This window comes from Vespula pensylvanica, chromosome 1 (genome assembly GCF_014466175.1).
Source record: "Vespula pensylvanica isolate Volc-1 chromosome 1, ASM1446617v1, whole genome shotgun sequence".
NCBI classification, from domain to species: Eukaryota; Metazoa; Arthropoda; class Insecta; order Hymenoptera; family Vespidae; genus Vespula; species Vespula pensylvanica.
Genome location: NC_057685.1, coordinates 3,046,823 through 3,059,322, shown reverse-complemented (window position 1 = coordinate 3,059,322; position 12,500 = coordinate 3,046,823). Strand labels below are relative to the sequence as shown.

Sequence of the window (12,500 nt, the reverse complement as noted above, 5' to 3'; positions counted from 1 at the left end):
AGGTGGATTACGATTCATAAGTTCGCATACTTTACGAGTGTTAGATAGATTAGCCTCGGTTCTCTACGATTAGGCTCGAGTAGTAGCGTTTTCCAAAGGGTAATCTCGTTCCTCAATTTATAGGCCTTCCTTTTCCATCTGCCTAAGTCGTTTCTCTCTTTTTGAATAGAAAAAGAAAAAGAGAGTTAAACGTTTCTTATTATGTTATTATTTTTTTTTTTCTTATTTGTTTTTTTCTTTCTGTTTTTTTTTCTTTTTTTTTTTTTTTAGAACTAAACTACAGCTATACACAATTATATATGTATATATATGTACATATATATAATAGTTTACACGAAACGATTAGTATTTAGAATAAAAGTGTTAATTTTCTTTTCTTTTTTTTTTATACTATACATCTTATATATTCTTCCATATACATATACATATACATATATATATATATATATTCTTTCGAAGTAGAACGAAATAAAAAAGAAAAGAAAAAAGGAAGACAAAATAAGAAAAAGAAAAATAAAAAGGCAAATATAAAAAAAAATTAATATTTTAAATAGTAATCATTTCCTTTAAATACACACACTTATACATACATATATATACATATATATATATATACACATATACATATATAAATATACATACATACATACATATATATAACATATATATATATATATAACGCTTGTTCGTTTCTATATTTTTTTTTCATCCTTTTTTTCGTCGGTTTCCTTAATCGATAAAAAAAGCATGGCATCGACACGATAGCTTTGATATCGTCAAGACCATGCCAACTTCGTCATAATCTTGAAACGAGAATCCCGCATCCTTCCTACTCACGAAGAAGCTGACGTCAGGCTCGAAGGTGGCTCTCTCCTGTTAAGGTTAACGGAACTCGGAAAAAGGAAGACAAAGAAAGAAAGAAAGAATAAAAAAAAAAAAGAGAGAAGGATACATAGATAGATTCGAAACTAGAAAAACGAAGGAAGAAAATGTCATGACTTTGATAATATGGCTTTTATCCTTAACCTCCTTTTTTGTTCCTTCAAACTTTCAACTTCTTCTATCTAGTCTCTATGTTTGCTCAGGAGGTCAAATACCATTTTTATTTTCATTATTTTACGCCTGCATCTTTTGTTCACATTTTTTTTTTGTTTTTTTTTTTTTTTTTTTTTTTACATCATTTTGTTCACACTTTTTTCTTTTCTCTTTCTTTCTTATTTATTTTTCTTTTTTTTCCACTTATTTTATCATTCGTTTATATACAATCTGAAGTATAATTATTATTTCAATGTTAAATATAAATTTTATTTTATTATTATTATTATATATTATTTATGTGTAATTTAAAAATAACGTAACGATGTATACACAAAGATATATACATGAAATCGATCGGTTTATCATATATGATAAGTAATTGCATTACTTATTATTTTTAATTAAATAATATAACGAATAAAATAATTTTGAAGGAAACATTAAAAAGGGGGAGTTAGAAAGAATTTTATATAACATAATTTTGTCTTAATTAGAAATGATAATTAAAGGTTAACGCAGAGAGAGAGAGAGAGAGAGAGAGAGAGAGAGAGAGAGAAAGAGAAAGATATAAAGTAATTTATGTTTTTCTTCTTAACAACTTTTTAAAAGTACGAGGCTCATTAATTTGAAAATATCTACTACACACACTCATTGAATCTTTTAAATTGCCGATTTTATCTATCCATACACGTAAACTTTTATATATATATATATATATATATATATATATATATATATATATATATATATATATATACACTTACTTACATATGTATGTTTTAGGGATTTCTCAATTTTTTTTCTTTTCTTTCTGGAATGTCTCTGATTTTTCTTTTTTTTTTCTTTTTCGTAATACTTTATATAACAAACACGTAGGTTTACCCTAGGGTATTATAAATCCGTGAAACATTTAAATCATGGCGTAGTTAAATATTACTATATATAGTGACGTCATCGACGTTCGATCAAATATTTCGACGAAAATTATTTATCATGAAAATATATTCGTTAATACATAGTTAAACGTATGTATATATATATATATATATATATATATATATATATATATATAAATATATATATACGCATATGTACATAGGTATATTTTAGCAAAAGCAAACTGAAATTAGAATCTGCTTCTCTCTCTTTCTCTCTTTCTTTCTCTTTCTTTCGTTCTGTTCCCGTTTAACAGCATCGGTTTAACGTCTCCAAACTATTTTTAAAAGAATTCGCCGGCCTTTGCAACCGAGACAGACGGCCGTCCAGACTACGGGATCTTTAAAAACGTTCATTTTTTTTTTCTTTTTTATCTCTCTTTTTTTTTTCTCTTTTTTTTAAAGGCACAAGAAAGTATGCCAACCGATTTAAAGAGAGAAGAGCTTAGCGAATCTTTTCGAAATAGAAAAGATTACTATTGTTGTATTTCTTTATTCTTTTTTTTTTTTTTTTTTTTATACATATTCTTCTATCTTTCTTTATTTCTTTATTCGATCGTGTATACTTGAAAATGTCTACCAATAGATATATACGTGGGTCGCTTATACATATATAGTAAGTAAGTACTAACTATATACACATAGTTACATTGATCATGGAAAAATGAAGGTATTTCAAAGGTCACTTTGAGTAAAAAGAACTTTTCAGTGATTCTTTTTTTGGATCGGTTGCCTCGTCGTAATACGATATTATCATATAGGGGAGATTTTCTTTTGACGTATCGAGTTTACCACCTACCCAACTCCCACCCCTATACTCAAGTTATTCAGATTACGAGTGAAAAAATTCTATCTATTCTGTGAAATAAAAGAGAATGTTTGTAAGACGAACTATCGTATCCGTGTAATTTGATTATAATTAATCGGTTGGTATCATAGGATCGAATCGTTTTTATTATCTTTAAATAATCAATTAAAAGTGATCTTTCAATTATGAATCGATAGTTTTGTTTGATAATAATTCTTGATAATAATTTTCGAAAGTTGATAGCGGATGTTTGTTTTTCTTTATTTTTATTTTTTGTTTCTTTTATATTTCTTTTCTTTTTCTTTTTTTTTTTTTTTTTTCGTTTAAAAATTTACCAGTCTATTATTATTATACTCTCGGTATGAAACATATAAAACTAATCGCATTTATCCGAATTTCTCTCAAACGAAATTGTTAACATTTTACTTGTGCGTGAATCAAATCGATGTAAAAATTCAATGGGGTTCGTTACAAAAATATAGAATACATCAAAACCATTCAGACTTGTTTCAAAAGGCAATTTGACTTTCTATACCTAGTCTATCCGATAGATTAGCAAATCAAATCGGAATTAAAATTCAAATCATTCTAAATAATGTGTTTAACGCGTTCGCTGTATAATGTAAGAAAAAAAAGAAGAAAAGAAACGAAGAAATAAAAAGAGAAAAAGAAGATGCGCGTTGCAACGTAGTTTATCAATGACGAATATTCACAGGAGGGTTCGCCCACGATCAAAAAACAAAAAACAAAAAAAAAAGAAAGAAAGAAAAAAAAAGAGAGAAAGAAAAAGAAGAAAGCAAAAAGAAAAGAAAATAAAAAGGAGGAAGGAAAGAAAAAAGAAAACTAAAAAAAAAAGAGAGAAAAAGAGAGTTCCTCGAAATTCCATTAGATAAACGTCATTTCTCCGTTGAAGGGTGACAAACGTTACGAGAAATATCATTTTTGGCGTTTCGTATTGATCGATTCCTCGAAAAAAAAAAAAAAAAAAAAAAAAAAAAGACAACAAAAAAAAAGAAGACAAAATCAAAAGAAATGAAACAAAAAAAAAAAATAAAAGAAAAGAAAAGAAAAATGAACGAACGACCAAACAAAAAGAAAAATGAACGAAAACGATTCCGCGATCGAGCGAATAAACGTGCCGATAGTTATCGCAGTTTTTATTATTTCGCAATTGTCGAGTTGAGAAGGATCGAAGGGGTAAAGGGGTAAAGAGGTTAGGGATAGGGGTAGAGGGGGAATGAGGGAGGGAAATCGTCTTACCCAAGAGAGTAAGAACGTTTCTGTCGTAGTTGCAACAGAGCGTAGAGAACGGCCATGGTAAGGCGGCGGCACAGGAGCGAAACTACTCTTCCTTGCGGGCAAACCGCATTCAAACGGGGGAGAGAATAACACACTCTCTGTGTGTGTGTGTGTGTGTGTGTGTATGTATATGTGTGAAATGAAGCGAATGCACTTTCACCCGGTGCTGCCAATGACGTCGCCTGTTGCCTGTTGCCCGTTGCACGTTGCACGTTGCTCGTTGCAGTTTCGCAAAGAGACAAGCAAGCGAGCGAGCAAGCGGGATTCTACGTGCAACGTGGACGAAAGCGAATTCGCATGAACGAAGCGACTCATGCAAATCTCAAGGTTCTTCTTGTCGTCGTCGTCGTCGTCGTCGTCGTCGTAATCATCGTAGTCGTAATCGTAGTCGTCATCATTGTCGCTATCGTCGTCGTCGTCTGTCGGCGTTGTTGTTGTTGTTTTCTTTCTATTAATCATGACCGTGAAAACTAGACACGTGCACGTGTTCGTAAGAAAAACGAAACGGCGGAAAAAGAAGAAGAGAAAAAAAAGGAAAGAAAGAAAGAAAGAAAAAGAAAAGGAAAGTCCAATGGTCGTTTCGATTCGATCTGATCTGATCTGATTTGGTCTGATTTAATCGGTACTGTGTTTCTCATATCGATAAAAATGGAAAAAGAAACATGGAGGGAGGGAGGTAAAGTAAAAACAAAAGAGAAAGAGAGATCGAAAGAATGGGAAAAGTTCGGGGAGGGGAAGGAAATAATAGAGAATTTGTTTTCAAGAGAAAAACGAGGAGTTCTTCCTTTTCGCACTTTGTTTTTGTTTTTTTTTTGTCTTGTCTTTTTTTATTTTCTCGTCTTATTATTACTCTTTTATTATAATTTTTCTTCTGTCTTCTCTCCTCTCCCTCTTGCAGCCTCTTTCGAAAAGGGCTGTTGTCTTTTATTTATTTATTATTACGTATACTTATGCATTTTTTTTCTTTGTTTGTTTTTAATATTCTTTTCATTTATTTCCATTTATCTCTCTCTCTCTCTCTCTCTCTCTCTCTCTCTCTCTCTGTCTTTTTCTTTTCGTTATGATCACTCATTCTCGCCTTGACTTGATCTGAAGTAGAATCTAGAATCGAGCCGGTCGATGATGTCATTAAAAGACACCGGTTTCAGCCGGCATCTTACGTAAGCTATACATCTCTCTCTCTCTCTCTCTCTCTCTCTCTCTCTCTCTCTCTCTCTCTCTCTCTCTCTGTCTGTCTGTCTATTTCGTAGTTATTGCAATATCATTATATTATTTTGAAATGCATATAATCGACGACGGACAACGATAGGGGCGGGCGATTCGATGTGCAACGACCAACCAACCACCTTCTTCTTCTTCTTCTTCCTCTTCATCTTCTTCTTCTTCTTCATCTCCTTCTTCTTCATCTCCTTCTTCTTCTTCTTCTTCTATTTCTATCGATGCAGGTACACGAAGGATCCGATCCGGTGAAATCACGAGGGTTCTTCGACACCGGGCGGAGATTAACCGAGAAACTAGTAAGGTCAACGACTCTCATTCTCGTTCCTCTAGTGTAGACTGTGAAAGAAGAAGAAGAAGAAGAAGAAGAAGAAGAAGAAGAAGAAGAAGAAGACGAAGACGAAGAAGAAGAAAAAGAAGAAAAAGAAAATGAGAAGAGAAAGAAAAGAAGAGAGAGAGAGAGAGAGAGAGAGGGTGGGGAATTTATCGTCGTCGAGCATCGACCAGGAATAAGCGTAAAAGATGGAGACGAGTTGATGCAAAAGAGTAACAGAATGAGTTAGATATAAACAGAGAAGGAAAGAGAGAGAGAGAGAGAGAGAGAGAGAGAGAGAGAGAGAGAGAGAGAGAGAGAGAGAGAGAGAGAGAGAGAGGTAGAGGTAGAGGTAGAGATAGATAGAGAATATGGCGGGAGAGTAGAAATTTGAAAGTTCTTGGTGAAAGTGTTGCTCGCTAGTGCAACCACAGATCGAACGGTAGCAAAGTCAATGATTGCACCACGTGACTTTTCTATTTTTCTTCTTCCAGTCTACTTCTTCTATTTCGTCCTCATCATCTTTTTCTATCCGAAGTATCTCGTCTCGATATAGTATCTTCGTCTCGTACTATCGAAAGATATATATATATATATATATAATATGAAATGCTTCGACCTTTGAACAGACCTTCTCTCTTTTTCTCTCTCTCTTTCTCTCTTTTTCTTTCTCTCTCTCTCTCTCTCTCTCTCTCGCCTCTTCGTGCCCTTTAAACGAGACGCCTATTTTCTCGTGAAGAACCCTGCCTGAACTCAGTTCATCCGGAAAAAGAGACGTAGCATTCCCTTTCGAGTTCTCCAACGTTGAAACACTCTAGAGAGAAAGACAGAGAGAAAGAAGGGGACAGAATGTAAGAGAGAGAGAGAGAGAGAGAGAGAGAGAGAGAGAGAGAGAGAGCTTATGTCAGTCTCTTTCGAAGGTAGCTCTCTTGTGTTTCCACGGAACACAGAGAAAATGTCGATTCTCTTTCGAGTCGTTGAGCTCTCCAACAAGAGGATATCGGCCGAAAGAAATCGTTGTCCAGGAAGGTCGTGCATGCTAATCGTTAATCGATTGAGTATTCACTTTTTTCATATATCACTCTCTCTCTCTCTCTATCTATCTATCTAACTAACTAACTAACTATCTATCTATCTATCTATCTATCTATCTATCTATCTATCTATCTATCTATCTATCTATCTATCTATCTATCTCTTTCTCTTACTCACCACCACTCTTCACGTACTCTTTGTTTCTCTTTGAAACTTTCCCAAAGGAATGTAAAAAGATGGACGAAAGTATCACGTAGCGATTTCTTATGATGGAAAGAAATCTCACATTGTATCTCTCTCTCTCTCTCTCTCTCTCTCTCTCTCTCTCTCTCTCTCTCTCTCTCTTCCTATATCTTTTTATCAGGTATTACACGTGTGAGTCTCTTGGAGAACAGCGAAACGAAAGAAAACTATAGAACGAAGAGACTTTAACCCGTAGCAACGTCGTCATTATATTCGCATCATGGATATATATATACACACACACATACACACATATATATGTATATACACGCACACGTACTATCACATATTACGCTTACGTGACTCGTACTTTCTTTATTTCTTTTTGTTAGTTCGCTATTTCTCTTCCTCTTTCTTTTTTTTTTTTTTTGGCTCTCTCATTCAAAATTTGTAGGAATACGATTATAAGGGAGGGAAGAGGGTGGGAAGTGGGAGGAGGTGGTGCGTGTGTGCGTGCAAGGAGTTATTTTTCTCTGTTCACTAGAGCAAACACGAAAGATCGTTTCGACGTATGTACACGCTTCTCGCGATTTCGTCCCGATTACTCGGACACCTTTTCTTTTTTTTTTTTTTTGCCTCTTCTTCTTTATACGAATATTTTTATTTTTTAGAGAGAGAGAGAGAGAGAGAGAGAGAGAGAGAGAGAAGGAGAGAGTTCGATAACGCATTCGTTGAAAATTGAAAGAAATCGAAAGAATTTCTTAGCGATTTGTATAATAATAATAATAATCAATTGTTCACAGTTCTTACAAATTTGAATGGATAATTATCATCAGAGGAGATAACGAAAGATTTTTAATTAAGATTTCGATCTGGGAAAGCTTTCTTTTTTTATAGTTTCTAAAAAATAGATCGAACATTTTATAAAATGAAATGACAGAGCGTTCGTGAAAAAGGATGATGAAAATTCGCAAAAAATTTTACATGCGAATGTTTGCATCTAGAGATATAATGAAGATATCGTTATAACATTTTAATACGAAAGTTTCCTACTGGGAAATCTTTTTTTTTTTTTTTTTTTGCTTGCTAAAAAATAAATCGACGATTGCGTAAAGTGAATCGATAGAAATTCAATAGAAAATAATTATCAGATACGTGTGTCGAATGTAAAAATTTTCTAAAAAGAAAGCGGCGAAACGTCGGAGGAATTTTTTCGAATTATTAAAAACCAGATCGATGATTATATGTAATGTATATAATACGGAGATTCGCGAACAAAAAAAGAGAAAAAAAAAAAACAGAAAGAAAGAACGAAGATCGCGATAATTTTAACAAAACGATAGCTCACACAATCTACAAAAATTGTTCTCATTTTTGAAATAATCTTTTTAGAGAAGAGAGAGAGAGAGAGAGAGAGAGAGAGAGAGAGAGAGAGAGAGAGAGAGAGAGAGACTCGACGAAAAAGAAGCGAGAAAAAAATCTGGATGGCTTTAAAATAGTTAAATGAAGATGTTCGTATGGAAGTACGACAGAAAGAAGAGATTCGTGGATTACGGTATATTTTGCTCTCTAACGAGGCCGATCGTGAATCATATGGTGTCACTTAAGAGACTTAGCAACGTATACCATTACTCAACTGTCCCTTCTCTTTTCGTAGATCTCAACTACATTTTTCTTTCTTTCTTTTTTTCTTTTAAATTCTTTCCTTTTTCAAGCATACACGTAAACATATATATATATATATATATGTGTATATGAGTATGTATATATATATATATATATGTATGTATGTATGTATGTATGTATCTATGTATGTCAATTTGTTTAATAATAATTTGTAAACGTGAGATAATACAATTTAACAAATGATATATGAACGAATTTTTCCAAATATTAAATATAATAATATAATATATTTACGATATATTTATTATCATAATTATTTTTTAATTTCTTTCATATATATATGTGTGTGTGTGTGTGTGTGTGTGTAAATACACATAAACAATTTTTTTAATAATAATTTGTAAACGTGAGATAATATAATTTAACGAATGATATATGAACGAATTTTTCTAAATATTAAATATAATTTAAATACGAACGAAATATTCTAAATATTAAATATAATTTACAATGTATTTATTACCATGATTGCTTTTTAATTTGTTTCAGGGTACGATGAGTCTGACAAAACGCATAGACGAAGTCAGATTACTGGAGTCACGCAAGAGTGCTCGGTTAGCTGATCAGGACACTGATTTCGCTAGACTCGCAGATATGGCCGGCGATCGAAAACGTGCCTCGTCTCACTCCATCGACGTACCGCACGTGATCGGGTGAGTTTCTATTCATCTCTTTCCGTTTCTTTCTTCCTTTTCTCTCTCTCTCTTTTTTTTTTTTATACACAATCAATCTACGTTTCGTTATTCTTCTGAATCCTTTGGATCAATCTTTGCAAAACTTTTCCTTCATCTTTTTACGGTTATTCATTTAGATATCTTATAAAAAAGAAAAGAAGAAAAATAAAAAAAAAAAAGAAAAAAAAGAAAAGAAAAATAAAAGGAAACGGTCTTGAAATTCTTCTTTAAGTTTATATATATATATATATACATATAATTTTTTTCTTTGTTTGTTTGTTTGTTATTGAATATCATAATCGATAATTAAATTCATTTCAATTATTTCGAAAAAGAATTCCATTTCGAGATCGTTCAATCTTCATTAATCCTTAATTTATTTATTCCTTCTGTTTCTTTATTATTTTCTTTCTCTTCCAATAAGTCGTGTGATATACGTTTTATATAAGAATCAATCTCTTTCGTAAGAATTCTCAATCAATTTATTATATAGAATAATATTATTACATTAATGTTATAATTGTAATAGTCTCAGCATTATAATAATAAATATCAATGTATTGATTTGAATCTAAACTTTGCGTTCGATTTTAATTTTTATATTGAGATACACACTCTCGATATTGTTGAATAGAATGAACTCGAGTTACATGGAGAATAAAAATGAAAAGAGAATAAAAAAAAAAAAAAAAAAAAATCAAAAAATTAAAAAAGAAAGAAAGAAAGAAAGAAAGAAAGAAAGAAAAAACATATACATAAAAGCATAAATCGTATAAAGTTTAAAATTATATTGCAATATACTTGTTCTAATCATTTATAATACAAATAATATAACCTATACATACTATAATAAATAATACAATATTACCATGATTAATAATATCATATTAATCAAATATATAATATTTAAATACAAACTATACTATAAAAATCTATAATAATTATAGATAATTATACAAACAAATTATATATTAATCACAAAAAATTATATTACAATAAACTCTCTTCTAATCACTTATAATACAAATAATATAAATCATTTACGTTATAATAAACAATACGATCCCACTATAATTAATATATAACATATAACATATATACATATACATTACTATTATTATTTAAATATAATACAACGATATTGACAACGACGACGACGACGACGACGACGACTTAGTCGCGCGCGCATATGTTTGCGTATTTCTACGTGTATATCTACTATATGGTGTATGAGAGCAGAAGGATGCGTCATGTAAGAGAGAAGCAGGGCTAAGGACCTAAGAGGCGACGGGTTAGGTTTGAATTTTCGGAAGGTCGTCTCGTGTTTTTGGCTCCCTCCCGCATCCGTCTAAGCTCTCATACGTGGGATGGGACGGTTGTTGGGGCTGGTTGCACACCGAGGAAGGTATTCGATGCTTTGAAAAAGGTATATCGCATCCGAGTCCTCTCCTCGTTAAGGGGTAGACAAGGGGTGTGGAGGGGAGAGGAGGGGTGACAGAGAGAGAGAGAGAGAGAGAGAGAGAGAGAGAGAGAGAGAGGTCTGTCGCTCGTTCGACCGTGAACACACCCTCGGCTTATATCCTCGCCGGACACCTGTCCCTCGGCTTTATATCTATGTATCTGTTCGCTCTCTTCGACATAGAACCAACCAAGTCGTTTTCTACCCTTCGCCTTCGATTGACATTGACGAATTTTTAACGCAATACGAATTCGTTCGTTCTTTCGAAGGAAAAAATTTCTCTCCCCGAAAAAAAAAAAAAATATTAATTAATACAAAACTACGAAAGAAAACAAAACAAAGAGGAAAAATTCTCGTATCGGTACCATCTTCAAAATAATTCCCTTTCGGAGGGGTATTAATAAAGATGGTATTGATTTGAAATCCTTCGAGAGTTATAAGTGGTAAGAAAATTTCGAGAGAATATTCAAAAAGTTTCCCTTCGCGATATTTGTTTCTCTTATCGCGTAAGGATATTGAAAGGACCGTAAAAAAGTTTAATACAACGCGTTAACGTGGATAGATAGTTAATTTTGATATTTACGTTGAGAGAGAAATAGAGAGAGAGAGAGAGAGAGAGAGAGAGAGAGAGAGAGAGAGAGAGAGAGAGAGAGAGAGAAAGAGTTTAAATGTTTACGTATACGATTTTTATTTGTAAATATATTCACTATAGTTTTCTTCTATGCGGCACCTTGCATAGTCATCGGGCTATTCGACTATGAACTTCTAGATTCCTATCTATGGGGGCACATAGTACGTGTGCGTATGTGTGTAGCATCCGCGTTGTTCTTTTTTCTTTTTCTTTTTTTTTTTTCCCCCTTTCTTTCCTCCTTCTTTCCTCCTCTCTTTCTTCCTTGTCCATTCTTTTTTTCTCTTTATCTTTTTCTTTTTCATTTCACATAGGTCCTTTTCGTTCTCAGGTTCCGCCTTTGCGGGTTCCTTCGTGGCATCCTTCCTCTATCCCTCTCCTCGTCCACGTCGTCTCCTTATTCTCCTTAAAAAAGAATAGAACGGACCGTGTTCGATGTTGCCCGTCGATGCCAATGACCTGGAGACTCTCTTATTCGTTTTGTGGGCGTCTCGTTCGAGCGAGCTTCGAGGATCCTTTTCTTGCAAGGGTATCCAAGGTTGAAAGAGAAGTTGACTGGTTCGATACTCTCGAACTCCAAGTCGAGTCCGTGCGAACGAACGAACGAACGAACGAACGAACGAACGAATATACCAACGAAGAAACGAAAGAACGAACGAACGAACGAACGAACGAACGAATGAAAGAGAAAGAGAGAGAATGAAGGATGGAGAGAAAGTGGGAGGTAAAGATGTAGAAGAACAACAATCAGGATCGCAAGATTTCGAGGTTGTTGGAAGAGGATACTGGCAGCTGAGTGAGAGCCAACGGCTTGTTGCCACCTGATCATCCTACCTTAAACGCGACCTGCCCCACGCGCGAATGAGAAGGTCAGCGGTGGCCTCCTGAGAGCTGGATTGAAAGGGAGAGAAAGAGTGAAAGAGAAAAAGAGAAAGAGAAACGGAGAAACAGAGAAATCGGATGCCTTTCGAATTTCGACGGGTTATATACCGATGACGACAGACTTCTGTCGGATGGTTCGTGTATTTGTGTGTGTACATGGATATGTATGTTGCTTGTTATTTGCCTTTTAAACTTTCTGTCTTTTTTTATTTCGTTACAGATTCGCATAACGATACACTCGAAGCTTATTGTTATTGTTCCTTGCCAAGAATTTATATTCAGTTGATAGGGAAAATATGGTGTCGATGACGTGTCGATGGGAATGATGAAAATCGCGATTAT

General features: G+C 33.4%; 1 protein-coding gene across 2 annotated transcripts in view; it reads left to right on the top strand.

Annotated features, from left to right (window-relative positions):
- LOC122637503 (zinc finger protein 395-like) overlaps positions 1-12,500 on the top strand; it is a 99,001-nt gene that overhangs the window by 37,547 nt on the left and 48,954 nt on the right. For both annotated transcript variants that reach the window (XM_043829666.1, XM_043829676.1), the window contains exon 2: positions 9,005-9,168. In XM_043829666.1, coding sequence (XP_043685601.1) covers positions 9,005-9,168 — 164 coding nt within the window. The remainder of the gene's footprint in view (positions 1-9,004; positions 9,169-12,500) is intronic.